Genomic DNA, 19,154 nt, shown 5'->3' on the forward strand with positions numbered 1-19,154 from the left:
ACTTGGTTTCTTCTAGGAATTCTGCTATACCTGATTTTAGACAGTTCCCCATGGAAGACAATATCAGCTTCTCAAATGCTTTCAGGCTTTTAGATCCTAGGATGGCAAACAGGACCAAACCTGATAACAAGGGCTGCTAAGGTCATCTGATGACTCCTGAAAAGTGAATTGCTTTTTTCATATATTCTTTTCTCTGTTAATGCCAACTACTTTTGTCTTTTGCTTCTATTTATGCCACACATTAAAGCACAGAGTAACCATGCATGTACTTGCATTTAGGAATTTGAATGCAAACCTGGTTTTTCTTACTCATTGTCATCTGTTTGATCTTTTATTCATATTTGCATGCCTCCAATGCCTCCTCCAATGCCTTACTCACTTCGTTGAATTAAAAAATTTTAAGTTGGAATTTTCCAGCGGTTTGTCATTTTTAATACAGAAAATATAGTCCGTAACTCCCCAAATTTATGAAATAAAAAAGGCATTTCTCAGATGTTTTCCAGAACTTGGAAGCTAAAAAAACAGGAAAAACAACTACAGATACACCTGTGTTTTATTTCATAGCTGTGCAAATCTCAGAATGTGTTTCCTTTTAGAAGTTAAATGCAAATTAACACAATTAAACAAAAAACATGCTTGTTATTAAAGCTTTAGAAAAGCTGCAGAAATTTTATCAGTTAAACTGATCAGAGAAAGAAAAAATAAATTTAAATGGGTATGCAAACCTGTTACATAGTTGTGCCTCTAAAAATCCATGAGAAAAAAAACCCAGCAGCTTTTTGAAAAATCTTGGACAAAATATTTAAATTATCAAAATGTATTCTGAATCTTACCTACAAATTTCAGGTAAGGAAAGGGAAGTAGGGAAAACTCACAGAAACTCTTTATACAGGTAAATGTGAAATTCCAGAGTCTGAATCAGAAAGAAAAATTGACTCTCGGCTGAAGGCTTGTGAGTCAGGCGTGGCTGAAATCTAGTTTCCAAAAACAACTTAAAAATCTTGCTAAAAATCCAGGAAAATTTCTGGAAACTCCTTTTGAATTTGAGTAGTTGCTCCTTCTTTCAGCAAACATAGTAGGCATATCTAAACAGTACGCAGGATGGCAGTTGCTTGAAACAGCAGATATCCATCAGAAGACTGCATGAAAAACACAATGCAATCATTCTTCAAAGGCAAAACGGCCCAGTGGGATGAAGTGAACTTGAAAAGTTCTGCAGAGCTCTTGAAAAAGTCTTCTTTCCCGAAAATCACAACTGGCTTAGCTCCTGGAAGGCAAAAGTAGTTTGTAGCTTGTGCTCTTGGCTTCCCTCCCCTAGGACTACAAGCACTTTCTACCTGCTGACACAAAGTGAGGGTGGAGCAGCCAAAGGCAATAACTCCACCCCCTGAATGTGATTTTCAGAGTTCTTAGACTCCCTCTCCTGATTCAGTAGTAAATTGCACTTAACATTTGCTTCCTTTTGACATGAATTGGCTAACTAGTCTATATGAGCAAGATTCGCTGCATTTTCCAAAGAATTATGTACAGAGAAATGGAAAGGGAAAATAATTTGATCAAATGTGTTAGGACAAATCTGTGTTTCAAGATTTTTAGTATGACACTTTCAATTATATCGAAATTAGAACTACAGTAATTTCATCACTGAAGGAAGGATTGACTTACAAATGGAAAAGCTAAACTCTGCAGCTACCATAGCTTTTCTTAAGTCTTAATTTTGGTTGTGTTGTTTTTTTCCCAATAGCCACTGCAAGGAAGATTTTAGGTAATGCTGATTTTTAGAAATCTGGAATTCAACTATTACTGTCTTCTGACATCAGCTGGGTGAGTAATACCACAGGCCAGACAGGAAACTTCAAAGCAAGATTACCCATTTGAAGCTGTAATTTAGGATGTGGTATAATTCCACTGGGTACGGCATTCAGGTTACTAGAAAGTCAAGTATTCCGTAATGTACAGAACTCCATGCGAAAACCAGTTTTGCAATAATTTTATTTGTATATGGAGAAAGGTCAATTTTCTTCAAATAAAAGAAGGAAAATATGGATATTTGATGTTTTGATTTGTTCTTTTTATTATAATGAAGATCTCCCGTTTGTAGGCTGTTACTGAATTTTTTATTTTAAATTGCTTACTATACAGTGTTAAAATGACTATGTGGACTGTCCTTTCACTTTAGTACACTTTTAAGGGTGGAGTGATTTAGTACTTAATTTTATTCAAATAAAAATCAAATAGGACTATTAAGACCAAAGCAGCAAAAATCCAGATAATCACTAGATGATAGCATATAGATACAGAAAATTCAACCTATCATTCTGCTGTCTAGCTATTCTGGATTTTTGCCAGAAAATCTGGTAGTCCTACTCAAGTATTACTATAGCAAACACTGGACTTCTTTGGAGTAATCCTTTTTATTATTTATTGATAGAATACATTTTAGCTGAAAGCTGTGAAAGTACTGAGAAGGTTGTTCCAGATAGAGTTATGCTGAGTATTAGCATCAAGAAATATTGTAGAGATTTCTTAAATAGTTTGAATATTATTTTATCCTTTGCCAGTTTGAATATTCTTTCTTTTCTACAAATGCTTAAGAGTCAAATAACTGAGTCTATAAATATAGTAGGAGATCCAGCTCCTTGGCCTCATTTTCCAGTTAGTTTAGAGACAGATGTAAAGATATAAATATCACCATTTCCAGACTGAGCCTTAAAAATAGAGGCCCGTTTAAATGTTCTTTATTAATAATTTTGAATTATTAATAAAGCTATGCTACAATACAATTATTTCCTGTAGTCCAATCAGGTATGATAAAGAATGAGCTTCATTTGCAACGTTTATTTGGATCTGCAACAGACCTGAAGAAATGCCTATTTTTAATTAAAATCAGGACTGATATACAAGCACCTCTTATCATTTTTTAAAATTCAGAGACCTTGCTAAGTATTCTCCCTGCTTGTGTAGCATTTTATTCTTCACTTAATTTTATCTTAATATTAGACTGAATGTATATAGATGGACAAATGAAGCCTCTGAAAAATGATTGGAATTATCTCAAAATAATCAGTATATCAAAGGAATGGAAGCTTTGCAAGAAATAATATATTACTGTCTTGCAAATCAATATGAGGCTATAGCTGAGTTTGTGTGGTTGACTTTGGTTCATCCTACCTTTCATTGAGAGATAATGGATGTAAGAAATCTAGGAATTGCAGAAAGTCAATTGGAATAACAGATCTATCTGATCTGAGTTTTTGAGGAATTATATCCTTATGCATTTTTCAGAGTTCTGGGAAATCAGAATAGTCTTATAACACATTCTCATCATGCTACATCATTTGCATGTATTCTAATTACAACATAAATACATTCAAGTACAAAGTCATTACTCTTTAAAATCTATTGTCAATAAATACAATCATATTGAACAAGTTAAATAGCTTGCAAAGACATTTAAGATAAGCAATAAAACAACATAAGCCTTAACACTTGTTTTATGTTGGCTCTAGAATGAGGAAATTATTAAAACACAAGAATGTACCATTAACGTAAAATATCCAGCAGCTATTAGAGATGGAAAAATGAAGAAAGAAAGAAACCGCTTGTGTAATTAACTAGAAAATGAGATAAACAGTCTTCAAATGAAATCTGAACAATCCTACGGGGACATTTGTGGCAGCTGTTTGAAATACAGCTTTTCTACTTTTAACAGATTTGGACAAATAAGTTTATTAATTAGATGAAACAAGTTAAAAAATAATTTAAACCTATTAAAGAGGTATTAAAAACAGTGGTGGGATTATTTACAAGTGTGACAAAAATGAGCAATGGAAGAGAGTTTTATTTGTCATAACAGTCCCCAAAATACTCTTGGAATGAAAGCCACTGCTCTTCCCCAGCTGGCTACTGCTCTGCATTTGTGCATACTTTCCATCAACTTCTCACTCCCTTAATTCTTCTTCCTTTGGAAAATGTTCTTGCTTGCAAGCCACATCCACTAGCAAATGTAGATCTAGGAAGAACACAAACGGCAATCCAGTATTTATTCTGTAGTTTGGTTCTTAAGATGTAAAGTACATCTTAAGAGATAGAAAATGTACCCTTGTCTGTCTTAACTAATGGGGTTCCAAACCCATATTTGCCAGATAGAGTTCCCCAGCAGGTGTGGCAGAACAGCGTTTCAGTGAAAAATTAGGCATTTTCTTTCTTGCTACATTGTACAGATACAAATTGGTAGGGGAAGTAAAGCACAGATAGCCACTTATAAATCCACAGCTGCAGTTAACTATATTTCTGTGGTCTCTTTCTATTATGTATACATGTGAATAGTTAATTATTAAATAGTTAAAGAATATAGGATAGGTATATAACATTAAGATACAAGGGAATACAACTACTGCTAAAGATCATATCTGCATTGGCTTTAACATGTTATCTGTAACACCAAATAAAAGTAGTAAGTTGAAATTACTGTTGTTTATGTCAAGGAGACACCCTTCTCAGAAAGGCAGCAGATAAAGCTGAAACATAACAGACTGAACTTACAGATTTAATAATGTTACTATTAATATTTTTATTTAATACACATGTATGTAAGTGCAGTCCAAGCAGATAACAAAGAAATCACAGCATGCTATGTGTTTCAAGAAGAGACACCTGATTAGCATCATCAGAACAAGGAAGTTGCTGCCACAATTTTTACACTCCTGAAACAAGATTCCAAAAGCCAAAGAATTCATGTCTCCAAAGAAAAATATAATTCCTGGACCAAATAAAGTGCAATCAAGGAATAAATTATTAAAGTCACAAGGATCCATTCCTAACCATCATGATGCCAAAATGATTAGACAGACATTGTGATGTCATGAAATAAGCTCTACTCTTTCATATTGTATCACAACAGTGTGCAAGTACATAAGGACAGAGTTTGCACGGTGATGTCACAACAATATTTTGTCAATTGCACTTCCACCTTGTAGATGCCTATTGTCCAAGTACCAAAATTTCCTAAGCAAAACAGAAAGCTCTCAGAGAGGCAATTATTATGGTGTTAGAAAAGAAGTGAATGAAAATCACCAGGAATAAAATCTATGACATGGAGGTGAGGGTGGGGCTTCCTACCAAAGATTTTGATTTTACAACATTCCAAAAATATTTCACACAAGCCCTAAACCATAAGCACTGCAATTACAACCAAGACATATCATTGCAGAAAATATGATTTTGGCATAGCAGTTCAAATTTAGTGATAAGAATTGTTTAACATGTAAACAACCTATTTCAGGAGTTGTTGGGTTTTCTTTTTGCTAGAGATACGTATGGCTGTGAAGTTCCATTCTGCCCTGCAAATCCTGCACCAAGCAGGCCTAAATGATACTCTAAATCATTTTCAGCTCTTTGACTATATTTTGATTGTAAGATCAAGAGATCAGATAGAGGTCAACAGATTGTACATTTTATTTTCCCTCCAATCTAATGTTCAAATTCTCCTTCAGTTGAAATCTTACACATAAATCTTCTAAACATAGACGGGACTAACTGAGCAGAAACACACACACACACACAATTCTACTGCACATCTCTTCATTCACAGAATCGCATGAAGGTTATTCAATGTTTATTATGGGGGATGATCAATAGTGCATTAGTAATCAGAATTATTAACATGTCCCATACTAATACAGATAGCCCTCAAATTACAACAGTTCATTTAGTGACTATTCAAAGTTACAACAGGGCTGAAAAAAGGGCGTTATACCATTTTTCACACTTACAAGATTGCAGCATCCCTGTAGTCACATGATCAAATTCAGATGCTTGGCAATTGCTTCATACTTATGACAGTCATACCATCCCAGGTAATGGGATCCCCTTTAGCGATCTTTTGACAAGCAAAGTCAGTGTGGAAACCAGATTCACTTAACAACCATGTTACTAAATTAGCAACTGCAGTGGTTCACTTAACAATTAGCAACATAAATGTTGGGCTCAATTGTGATCATAAGTCAAGGCCTATCGGTATTTCAATCTTTGTACAAGATAAGTGTAACTCAGGTTAACTCCTTCATGCTGGTGTCTGAGGAATTAACAGAAATAAAATTCCTCTAAAAATTGAGGAAAAACATAGCCTCCAGTTTTTCAATATAAATAAATTTATATGACAGGGGGACAGAGGTCGACCTTGAGGCGCCTTGTTTGTGGGGTGCCGCAAGGGTCGGTCCTCTTGCCCCTCCTGTTCAACATTTATGTGAAGCCGCTGGGTGAGATCATCCGTAGTTTTGGGGTGAAGTTCCATCAGTACGCTGATGATACTCAGCTGTACATCTCTACCCCAGACCACCCCAATGATGCCCTTGACGTGATGTTCTGGTGCCTGGAGGCCGTGCGTATCTGGATGGGAGAAACAAGCTCAGACTCAACCCCTCCAAGACCGAGTGGCTGTGGTTTCCGGCGTCCCGGTATAGCCAGCTGGTTCCATTGCTGACTATTAGGGGTGAGATCTTGGCCCCCTCAGAGAGGACTTTCAACTTAGGTGTCCTCCTGGATGCACGGCTGTCTCTAGAAGATGAGATGATGGCTGTGGCTAGGGGGGCTTTTTATCAGGTTCGCCTGATTCACCAGTTGCGTCCCTTTTTGGACCGGGACTCCTTGCGCATGGTCACTCATGCCCTCGTCACCTCCCGTCTGGACTACTGTAATGCTCTCTACATGGGGCTCCCCTTGAAGAGCACTTGGAGGCTCCAACTGGTCCAGAATGTGGCCGCGTGGGTGATTATCGGAGCGACAAGGCGCACCCATGTAACACCTCTCCTGTGCGAGCTGCACTGGCTCCCGGTGGTCTTCCGGGTGCGATTCAAGGTGTTGGTTACCATCTTTAAAGCACTCCATGGCTTAGGACCTGGGTACTTACGAGATCGCCTTCTGCTACCGATAGCCTCCCACCGGCCAATACGCTCCCACAGAGAGGGACTCCTCAGGGTGCTGTCGGTCAAACAATGTCGACTGGCAACCCCCAGGGGGAGAGCCTTCTCTGTGGGGGCACCTGCCCTCTGGAATGAATTGCCCCCGGAGATACGGATGATCCCTGACCTACATGCCTTTCACCGTGTCCTCAAGACGTTATTGTTCCAACAAGCTGGGCTGGCCTAAACATGAATTTTAATGGTTGTTTTAGTTTTTTAATAATATAGGGGCCAAATTATTTAATATATTTTTAAATTGCTTTTAAATTTTTTGTATATGTGTGTTTTAGTGTTGGCTGTGCACCGCCCTGAGTCCTTCGGTAGAAGGGCAGTATAAAAATTTAAATATTAAATAAATAAATAAATATGAGAAGACACCGAAAGCCTACTATTCTTACCAGGGGATTTGCCCTTCTGTGAACTGCTCCTTCTTTCTCTGCATTTGCTTTGGATGGATGAAACTGAATCTTTGGCACATTTGTTGAGAGGACCCACTTCTGAAACGAGGAAACCAATTTGTTCTGAGGATGCAACAGTCTCTGATGTATTTGTCTCACACTTTATATTAGGATCCTCCTTATAAAGAAGTAAAACACAAATAAGCAATACATTTATTTCAAAAATTTTGGAAAACGGCACAAGTCCTTGAAGCCCTTTCTCCACAATATAATATTTATTTCATTACTATTCCAGGGTCCCAGGATGGTCTATGTTGTTTCCACACATGATGCCATAACAAAGACTTAAGAAGGAAAAGTGGGAAGCCTATCATCCAAGATTTCTTTACAAAGGCTACATGTGCAAAGGCATATTCAGAACAACCAACAGATTGTATGAGCTATTGTGGAAAAGGAGGTTATCTTTCAAAGAACAATTAAAATTTAAAATTATCCCCATCGTCTTAATTACCAGTGTCATCCAAATAGGTATCATCACAGCAACAATGGTAAAAATATTTCAGAAACACAATTATTTTCAGATCAATTACCAGTATTTGGTAGAAATATTTCAGAAACACAATTTTCAGATATTCACTGCCATTATTTAATGCCTTGATGCATGACTTAATTAACCCTAACCCTAACCCTAACCCTACTTGCCCCATAAAGTATTAAATCTATCATCTCGAATTAACTAATCGGAAGGGCTTCCAAGAACCAAACCCTCACAATTGGTAAGGAGTTACCGAATATAGTTTAAAATGCTTTATGAACCAAATTAAACAAACCGTATTTTAATGCAACTTGTATACCCTGCCAGGGGTAATTGGTCTGAGGCAGTCCAGTAAAACTTTCGGGGTTGGTTGAGGATTTGACTTCAGGCTTCCTTAGTTACAATTTGACCTATGATCATGACAATAATCTTAATATTATGACTGCAATCATGCAATAAACTTAAGCTGCTTTTTAAATTAGCCCATTTTCTGAGTTTACACAATTCAGCCAACAATAACTAATGAAACTGGCTGGGTTCACACAACATGCTGAGTGACAAAAAAAGCTAAGCAAAGTTAATATTAACCTTAGAAAGTTGTGTAAACACAGCTGCTAGTTTTTAACTGACCTGTCAAGTATGTTATATGAACACAGATGAATTCGTTTTAACAAAACTTTAATAGTGAAAATTATATTCAATTGTGTTAATTATGCACATTAAGCAACATTTGTATTTTATAATTTTGAAAATCAATGATTTGATGATGCCATGAAATATATTGCTTTAATTCTAATTTAAATATTTGCTTACTACTGAAGAACATAGAGATGAGATTATCAGTCCAGAATATAACATAGTTGTTACATTGTTCCCTACCTGTGGCTGACTGAATGGAAGTTCCTCTTGAACAAATACCATGGGAGACACTGCAGAAGACTGGTTCAGTTGTTCTTTGACCTTTGCTGATGTTTGTGGTGTGACTGTAGGCTGTTGCACTATTTGAGCTGTGGTATTCTCCACAGGTTCTGCAGTATGAATAGCGTAGATAAACTCTGGAGACTGTGGCAAGGAGCATGCTATAGCTTGTTCAGACTCTACAACAAAGGATGTGATATCTGAGCCTACAGGTGTTAGAGGTTCTAAGTGGCTGGTTTGACCTGAAGAAGCTGTATCACTATTCCCTGAATTAACTATTAATTGCTGGTTTCGATTTGACTGTGAAGTTGGACATTGGTTCTCCACTGGTTCTACTTTTACCATTTCCAGTTTTGGGGATGAATGCATTTCATCAACAATCTGGAAGACGGCTTCTAGATTGACTTCTGTCTTCTTGTTTTCATCAGAGGTGTTGCAGGACCAATTAGAAGGCAAAAATTCAACTGGATATGAAGATTGCATTGGTGGATTCTAGTGAGACACAGACATTTATTTGTGCATTTTAGCACTGCTGAGTAAAACAAGACTATATAACCCAATAATACATCTGTCTTTAGCATATGTGTCTAAAATACAGTTACTTTTGAAAAAAATACAAAGATTCCAAAGTCTTCATTAACAAATTTTAATTCTGGTGTCCTTTTTGTAACTTATCTCTAAAAGAAAAGGCTATAAGTAAATCAACTAAATATTATTTGAATTTAATATAACAATATTGCTGCAGAGATTGAATTTGAACTGGGCTTTCTGAAATCGTGGGAGAAAGTTTATTGTGTGAACAATTTATATTACTTCAGAGTCAAAGCAATTAATATAGAACATTTAAATATAGAATTTATGGTTTTAGGAACTATTTTCCTTAAAAAGAAAATACTTAACAGAATTTTTAAAGATTATATATCATTCTACAACTAATTTTTGGTTTTTGTAAACAAGAAATTTCTAATTATTGAAATAATTTACCATAAACAAAATTTTTCCATGTTCAGCCACAGATATAATAAACTTGTTGACCAAGGGGGAATCGATTTGATGTTTCTTAAATTTACTTTTTAAGCTTAATGCCATATACCTAACTACTACAGAAACAAAGTGAATTTTCAAAACTTCACTATGTTATGACATGCCATTAAGGTCAGGATTCAGAAAAGAATACAATATATTGCATTAGACATGCCTTAGATAGATCACTGGAACTTAGCCAATTCATTCACCTGAAAATAGCTGCAGTGTGTATAGATTGAGGCTGTAGGACTACCACAACCACTTAGGGGATCCATGTGGGTAGGTGGAGAACAACATTGTAATACAGCTAGAAAGAAAAGAAAAAAAATTAAAAGGCAGAAATGATATTCCCAATTAATTGAATTGCACTTAATACTACTATAGTTCTCCCAGCTGTAATCTAGCAGTGGATTATGGTATAGTATAGGATTAGCAGAAATGGGCTACAGACCTATATAAAAAGCAGACATGATCTGAGGACTAATCCCTTTCCCTAAGTAAATAATTTATGTTTTAAAGAGTGTGTTGAGAGCAGCCCAAGCACAAGAAATGTGAAAAAAGACTCTTTAGGGAAATCCTTTATTAATCCAAAATTTGTGAATAGCTAGGTTCAGCTTTGGATTGCCAAACACAGTTTTGTAAGGAATTGTGCTTTCTAGATCACTCTGTCTTAAAACCTAGGCCTGTGATAAAATTTAAACCTAAAATTTAAACTTAGATTGGCTACTTAACTTGGTTAGATCAAAATACACGGGTCTTTAAATAGGCAAATGCATAACAAAGATTATTCTATTTCTATTTCTCCCACCACTGGTTCATTAATGTGTTTCACATAAAGAAATTTTTGAGTCCATGAAAACAGAAGTATGTGCAGTTTTTTCACAATTACTAAGCCCAATTTATATAGAAAGTCAGCTAGTTACCATTCAATGATAATTTCTTTACCGTAGTAAACTTTTAAAGGCAGAACATCACCAAGGAGTATTGTGGAATTTATGAAGGCAAATACAGGTAGCCCTCAACTTACAACCATTCATTTAGTGACCATTCGAGGTTACAACTGAAAAAAATGAATATAACTGCTTTTCACACTTATTACCCATGGTTATCTGATCAAACTTCAAATGCTTGGCAACTGGTTCATATTTATGACAGTAGCAGTGTCCTAGGGTCATGTGATCACTTTTTATGACTCTCTGACAAGCAAAGTCAATAGGGAAGTCAATTCACTTAACAATCAGGTTACTAACTTAACAACTGCAGTGATTCACTTAACAACTGTGGCAAGGAAGGTCATAAAATGTGGTAAAACTCACTTAATTGTTTTGCTTAGCAATGGAAATTTTGGATTCAATTATGGTCATAAGTCAAGAACTACCTATATTGCATAAGGGAAAAAAAGGATTAGCATTTAGTGATAATATTCAAACTTACTGGATACTGTACACAACTAATTTATAGAACCAGTTAAGAACAACTTTTGAAATAAGTTTCAAATGTAAATGATCAGATAGTCATTCAGAAAAATGACTGTGTTGAATGAATCTTCTCTATTCTTTAACATTAAACATTTTCCCTTCACAGGTTTATAATCCTACTGCTCAGAAGTCATTTTTAACCAAGTATCTGCTTATGACCTCAGTAGAAGAGCACAGCTTTGACAGCATTGATGTTTAAAATAGAACAGTCTGTCTGAACATTTTGTTTGCTTGTTGTGTTAAGGCAAAACCCCAGGGCCGCTTTAACTAATATGAACAGCAAAAGCTAATATGACAGAGCCATAAGTCCCTGCTAAAACTTCAGTGGGTGCAATGTAAACATTAAATAAATGTATTCCTTTGTATGATGACATATATTAGAAACATTGCATAGTTTATGGATCTGTGCAGCAAGTTTCCAGGATGTTTGAAGTTTAAAAAATAGACATATTGTAAGTACTTCACTAGTCCATGATCAAAGTGTATGATGTCGACTGTGAATACATATGAAATAGCTTTTAGACTTACCGGTAAGCCATAAATCAAAACACTGCCATTTCCTGTCATTATTGAAAACAACTGAATATAGATATTTGGGATAGGTCACATCAAATATCAACTATTTTAAGACGTAGCTGTGTAATTCCATATAAATACAATTCTAAAGTATAAACTTAAGTGCAGATTAAACTATAAATTCCAGGCTAGGCTCTTTTTTCTTACATTTCCAGCTAAAAGAATTGTAGGGAGCTGCCATGAGTATTTTAGATGCTAGCTCTTGGCTGGATTATTACATTGCTTTGAGACAAATGATTACTATTGCAGAGATAAATTCAGATATTGTTGGACTATTACTGCTTCCTTGTATTAGCTGCAGGTGGCGCAACCAGTGGTCACAAAAAATAGCTGTAACACAATATGTGGCAGGACATAGAAGCCCCAAATATTCCCTAGGGCTCTTTTCGTCTAAACAACAAGCAGATTTGCCATGGTATTTCTATATTATCAGGGATACCTTATCACAAGTCCTTCAATGAGACAATCTACATACTATACATTACTATAAATTTGCATCTGTATTTTTATATATCAGATATTTAATAGTTTTGTGATTGGATGGGAGCCTTGCTGGAGGTTGTTGCTGTTGTTAACACTAGACTTGTAAAAATTTTAAAGTATACTTTTAAACTTTTGATGAAATAAACTAATATTGGAACATGTTACCTGTTGGATAGTAAGCTTGGGAGTATGGTGCTGAAGCTGCATAACTGGTATATTTCTGGGAAGATGGGGCCATTGTCTGAGGCCCTTGTTGAATATGCACAGATGTAGAGCTGGGCTGCAGAGTATAAGTTACTTCCGTAGGGAACCTCTGCAACACAGGAAATGGAACACCTTTGTCTGAAAAAGCTGATGTCTCCACCTGACCTGGGAGCATTCCAAGGGAGTTCTGCCATGTTCTGGGAGGAAAAGGAGTCCGATCGGAACCTTTCAGTGGAAAAGCATTTTGGTTGTGAGATGATGGTGACAGGTAGGAATAAGGAGATAAACTGTCTCGCCGAAAAGATCGATGAACCTGTTCTAAAGTCAATGGAGCTGAAGATGGAGAAGAAAATGAGAAATTTGAAATATTTTCAAACATATGTCAGAAGCCACTAAGTCTCTAATATTGTATAATCACTGCTAAGCATATTTGCCTAGATTAGTTTTAATCAAATGATATAGCAAACAGTACTCAAAAAAGTAACTTCCTAATTAGAATTGGAACTCTTAATTTACATCAATTGACATATGTATATGATTCTGGATAGGATTTCTTAAGTGAGTATTAGCCCTGCTTTGGAAATCAAATCATTCTAGGACATTACCATAGGATTAGGAAGAGTCTAGAGTGATAACATAATCTGGACTGATGTACTGATTTGTCACTACCCCTTGATTTCTATATTTAATTTCATACTGGGAATATCCATTTCAGAATCAAATACGATAGAGCCCTTTTCAATAATATTTAACAGTAATAATAATATGCATTTAAATTAAAAACTAATAATTGAACATCTAAAAAATAATTTGGGCTAAAAAATATATACCTAAAAAGTGTTCATCTGGGCCAGGGGAATATTAGAACGTCAGACTATTTCACAAAATGAAGACTTTTTCCTCTGTTTGCTAGTTGCCATATCTCTGAAAATGAGTTATGGTGAGTAGACAAAGGCCTCAATAATTGTCTACAAGTGAATTATGAAAGTGTTCTTCATTTTCAAGTTGTGAAGAATGTAAGATAATAACCAGCAGCCTAAATTAGATTAGAAATGGGCCAGAAATCAGTCCAGTTTTCTGTGCTATTAAGTGTATTCTAAAAACGTCTTAGGTGCAAGCTCAACAGATTTTAAAATATATTTTTTATAATTTCTGAGCTTCTGTACCTTTTGGGATACATTCATATCAGGTTTGTTTTTATAATATTTATTTTTGTTGCTGTCTCTGACTGTTGTATGCTGCTCATAATTGCCTTTGGTGAGATGGATGGCTATATAAATTTTATAAATAAATAATGCAGTAGTCTAATTTATAGACATATTACTGTGGGTTAGTGCATCTATACCTATTCTTGACGATCACATCTCTATCAAATGACAGATACCTTAGTAATACTATATTTGTGTATTACAGCAATACATTCTATATGAAGCTATCTTTGAAACGTGCTGAGAAACTACAATTGACCCATAATAGACTTATGCAATTAAGGAATTGTCACCTATTGGACGTATGTGATTCTCTTATTTTAAAAAATGCATGGGCTTCTCGTTTATTCCCGACCAAATATGGAGAACTAGTAATATCCTTCAAAACATTTTGGACCAGAATATCCGAAAGATTACTTTCTGCTGTTTAACAGCCTGAGGAAATTTTCAACAGAAGTAGTATATTAGTTGGTCCTAATATACTCTCAGTAGTAGTCTTATCTGGAAAGAGAGCTTTTTCAGTAGCAATATCTTTTTCCTCCCAAATGAGATTTGTCATAATCATTGTTTTAGACTTACATTGGATAGTTCAAATATTCTAAGAGTTACTATTCATTGGATAGTTCAAATATTCTAAGAGTTACTATTCTCTCATTGCTTTAACTTGCTAGGTGCTGTTCAGTTAAATTATTTAAAGGATTACCTATAAACATAACTTGTTTTTTGCTATTTTATCAAACCCTCATTTTGTTATTTTACGTATTTTGTCAATAGCAGTAGCAGTAGCATTCAGACTTATATATCACTCCATAATGCTTTACAGCACTGTCTGAGCGGTTTACAGTGTCAGCATATTGCCCCCAACAATCTGGGTCTTCATTTTACCGAAACTGGTACACATGTATTTGTTACTTCTTGTGATATATGTGGGATTTTTTTATATGGGTATATTTGTGTAGCAACATTATCTTACATGAAACAATCCTAATAATGGATGCAATGAAAAATGAGAATTTATAGTTCTTCTAAATTTATAATGACCATCTATGAAATACTTCTTCCAGCTGTTTGTGAGATTTCTACCTTTTCTCCTCTGTGATACTGGGTCTAAATGAAAAATAATATATCCTATTAAAAATGGAGAGAACATTATAAAATGCCTGCTCCAGTGCTCTCCCTCCTGTTCTTTTTGTTTCAATTTTATTCACCTGCTAGTAATCTCCAACTGATCTTGATGAATAATTTAATCTATTTCTGTCCTGGTCCTATGACTGACAAGTATTATTTAATGTGTCTATAGCCATAGCAAAAGGGGGTACATTGACTCAGCGGTTAAAGATGCTGAATTTGTCAGTGGCAGCCCAGGTTTGAGACCTGAATGTCACATGGTGGGGTGAGCCCTGGTTACTTGCTTCAGTTCCTGCCCATCTAAAAGTTTGAAAGCTTGTAAATGCAAGTAGATAAATAGATATCACTTTAGTGGAAAGGTAACAGCGTCCCTTAGCATTTAACCATGCTGGCCACATGACCATGGAAAATGTTTTCTGATAATGCTAGCTCCCTCAGCTAAGAAACGGATGAGCACCGCCCCCTAGAGTTGGACACAAGTAAATGGGGAAACCTTTACCATAGCCATAGCAACTAGTAAATTTGGTACTCATTTATCAGTGATATGCTCCTGTTTCTTCATATATTACTGGAGACTTGAAAAAAGAGCTGCATTAACTAGCAGAATTGATAGTATTCTGATAGTATGATAGTATGAAATGCATACAGCACCAATTATTTAAAACAAATACTGAAAAACTGCAAAAAAGGAATCACTGCATAGTCTAACAAAAGATGGAGCAAATGGAACATGCATAAAGGATATCTCTTGTTCCAAATCAACCAGATATACTTTTACAGTTTTTTCAGATTTTTTTAAAAAAATGAATTCCCAGCATCGTTTGAGGAAAAGAAATTCTGCAATTAAATTATGTTTAATTATTATTTATAAAATGAATTGGCTGGATTCACAAGACGTGCTAAGCTCAAACCTATTTTATGATTTTTCATGATATAAACTCAACAACTGGTCAGGTTATTTAAAGATTTGGCAGAGTAGTTCCACGTAGGGATGATTATTCTGAATAATTTGTCATTGAGCAGGTGCACTAAATGAATAGGTGAATTCTGTTCCTCATTAAATCTATCAGCCTTGAAAGGCACTGCACAGCTCAAATCTGCAGAGTAGGAGATACTTGTTAAAAAACAATATTTTAGGTTTAACACTTAGCGTTAACATTTTTTCAAGCAGAGTGGATTCAATAGGATGCAATAGTGATTGAAACGTGTGAGATTTTGTTATAGTGTTGTTTCGAAGTACAAGGATTTATCTGGGGATATCTTTAACATTTTAACATTAAAGAAATGTTTCTGTTCTGCATTTATTTATAGAAGAATTTTGTTGACTTCAATGCGATCTACTTTAAAACCTTACCTAGTAAATTGGAGGAGTGGAGATTCTATAACTAAAAATCATCTATCCACAGACTTCTAATTACTTAAAGAATACAGGGAGTCCTCAATTTACGACCACAATAGAGCCCAAAATTTATGTAGCTGGGTGAGAAATTTGTTAAATATGTTTTATCCCATTTTACAACTTTACTTGCCACAGTTGTGAATCTAGTGTCAGTTTTGGAAGCCATATTAGGCCTGAAGCTCCAATGCTGCCACCTTCCATGTGTGGGAAAATAGGAGGGGGGATTAAGGAGAGGGGGTTAGTAGACATAATAGCATTCTTCCTCTCGGTCAAAGTCATGGCGATCCAGCATCTGGAGGAGTGGTCAGGGGGCTGGATCAGGATGGAACGGATGTTCATTGGAGCATGTGACCCACTGGGTGGAAAAGGGGATGGTTTGGGGAGCTTTGACTTACTGAAGGAAAACCCGGGCTTTTCAGATTTGGGTTTCCCCAGATGTGCCAGTTTGCCTATTCTAGTAGAGAACTTTGGGAAATGCTTGCTTCCACGACTTTACTTGGAATTGGGGTTTTTCTGGAATGCTGACAAACCCCATTGACTTTGCTTGTCAGAATGCAAAAAGTGATCACATGACTCAGGAACACTGCAACCATCATAAATAGAAGTCAATTGTCAAGCATCTGAATGTATATCATGTGACCAGGGGGATGTTGCAACAGTTATAAGTGTGAAAAATGATCATGTCACTATTTTCAGTGCCATTGTAATTTCAAATGGTCACTAAACAAAATGTTGTAATTTGAGGACTACCTGTATAAAATATGCATGGCAAAGTAAAGGACTTTAATCACCAGACTTCAATATAGTAGTGAATGGATTCTGCATTGACATTGGATAACCAAAGATTTGAACCAGGGCCTTTAGGTAATTAATATTGCTTATTAGTGATTATATGGCTTTATTCACACAATATTTAACTTGGTTACAGATAATTCATTTTCTGATTCATATAATACATTGAACAATTGACTAATCAAACAGTGTGGCTTTGAATAACATACTAGGCCATATAAAAGCTAACCAAAACTAGTAGCAATCAAGCTTAATATATTGTGCAAATACAACCACTAGAACTTTAATTGATCTGGTTAATTGTGTTTTGTGAACAAAGCAAGTGAGTTATTAGTTTATTCCTATGAGATATTGAAGAGTCAATCATATATGACTGGATGAATCTTGACTATGTGTTTCGTACTTTAATATGCAAACCCAGAATCCTAAATTGAGCAAATAGCGGTCCAGTTGGAGTAAAAATGATATACAAATACAGGTAGTCCTTGACTTACAACCACAATTGAGCCTAGAATTTATGTTGCTAAGTGAGAAATTTATTGAGTTTTGCCCCATTTTACGACATTTCTTGCTCCGTATGTTAAGTAAATTAGTAACTTGGTTAAGTGAATCTGGATTTCCCATTGACTTTGTTTGTCAGAAGGTCTCAAAGGATGATCACATGACCCCTGGGTACTGCAACCATCATAAATATGAACCAGTTGTCAACCATCCGAATGTAAATGTTACCATGGGGATGCTCCAACGGTCCTAAGTATAAAAAATGATTCTGTTGTTGCAACTTCGAAAGGATCCTAAACAAACTGTTGTAATTCGAGGACTACCTGTACAGCCATAAGGGCACAGAGAAAGCTCACTATTCTTAAAACTAAAGGCAGTAACTCTTCGGGTTTTTTTTAAATAAACATTTAGATGCTCAGGATGAAATGGGAGAGCTTCTGAACATGCTTTCTCATTGAACTGGGGCTGAACTCTGGCAGACTGGTTCCTCAAGGTGCACTCTGCAAGCGCTCAGTACCATGTGCCCAACACTGAACCTTTATTATTATTACGATATGGTTGTTATTGTTAGTAACTTTCTCATTGCACAAGGGAGAAGGTGCTGTTCGTGGTGATGACAATCACGCCCTCCTCTCTCACCGGGCTTGTTGTCGTTCTTGGCAGCTACGGCCCCTGCATGTGCCGGCGGGGGATTGTGATGGTGCTGATGTTGCTGGCTGAGGAGGGCCTCGCCACCGTGAAGGGAGGTGCTGAGGAGGCGCTGGAAGCGGTTGGGTGGCCGGCTGGTGACTTCCAGGCCTGCGGCGAGCTTGGCCTTGTTCGCGCTAGTCAGGCGTTTGAGATGAACCAACAGATCGGGCCGGTCGCGGCGAAAGTGCGGGCTGTGAAAATGGTGCAAGGGACCACCGGGAGCCGAGGCGGCGGCTGAGGCGCCTGCGGTGGATCCACCGCCAGACGAAGAGCCCCCGCTGCCTCCCGGCGGGCCTAGCACCACTTTGCGGAAGCCGTACAAATTGAGCTGCCGGATGAAACTAGTGAAATTGGTTGTCTTGAACAGCTCCGGCGAGGAGGAGGTGGACGATGAAGACTGAGACACTGAAGAGCCGCCGGCGGAGGTGGGGCCGGCGCCATCACCCCCAGGGCCGCCTCCCACTGCGACGGCCATTCCGCTGCCGCCCGCGCCCAGGAGCTCGGCTTCGAACAAGGGCTGGTCGATGAGGAGTCCCTCGCCCCGGGCGTCCCAGCGGATGGAGCGGAAGCGCGGGCTGTTGACCAGGCGCCACAGCTTGGCGGGGAAGTTGTTGGGGTTAATGGGCGCGGCCGAGAGCAGTGGGTCCTCCATCGAGGTGGCTCGGTCTGCGGGGAGCCGCCAGGCTTTCGAGGCCGTCTCGCGCCCGTTCGCCTTCTCTGCCTGCCTCCCCCCCTCAGTCCAACGGACTGTGGAAGGCCCGCGTGGAAGGCCGATCGGCTTTTTTCCAACGGACGCCGCCGTCAATCATCGCCGCCGTCGGGGCAGAGCGGGCTGACCGGGCTGTTTGGCGGCGCG

At 37.2% G+C, this 19,154-nt stretch overlaps 1 protein-coding gene across 1 annotated transcript; it reads right to left on the bottom strand.

The window, feature by feature from the left end:
- Window positions 1-3,941: 3,941 nt before the first annotated feature.
- HSF5 (heat shock transcription factor 5) lies at window positions 3,942-18,950 on the bottom strand. Its single transcript, XM_070946330.1, has 6 exons — window positions 18,248-18,950; window positions 12,542-12,913; window positions 10,049-10,146; window positions 8,775-9,305; window positions 7,361-7,538; window positions 3,942-4,012 (listed from the first exon to the last, which is right to left on the bottom strand). Exons 1-6 carry the CDS (start codon window positions 18,948-18,950, stop codon window positions 3,942-3,944), a joined length of 1,953 nt encoding a protein of 650 aa, XP_070802431.1.
- Window positions 18,951-19,154: the final 204 nt, after the last annotated feature.

This window comes from Pituophis catenifer, unplaced genomic scaffold (assembly GCF_029215685.1).
Source record: "Pituophis catenifer annectens isolate HBS135680 unplaced genomic scaffold, rPitCat1.0.hap2 SCAF_1, whole genome shotgun sequence".
Taxonomy (NCBI): Eukaryota; Metazoa; Chordata; class Lepidosauria; order Squamata; family Colubridae; genus Pituophis; species Pituophis catenifer.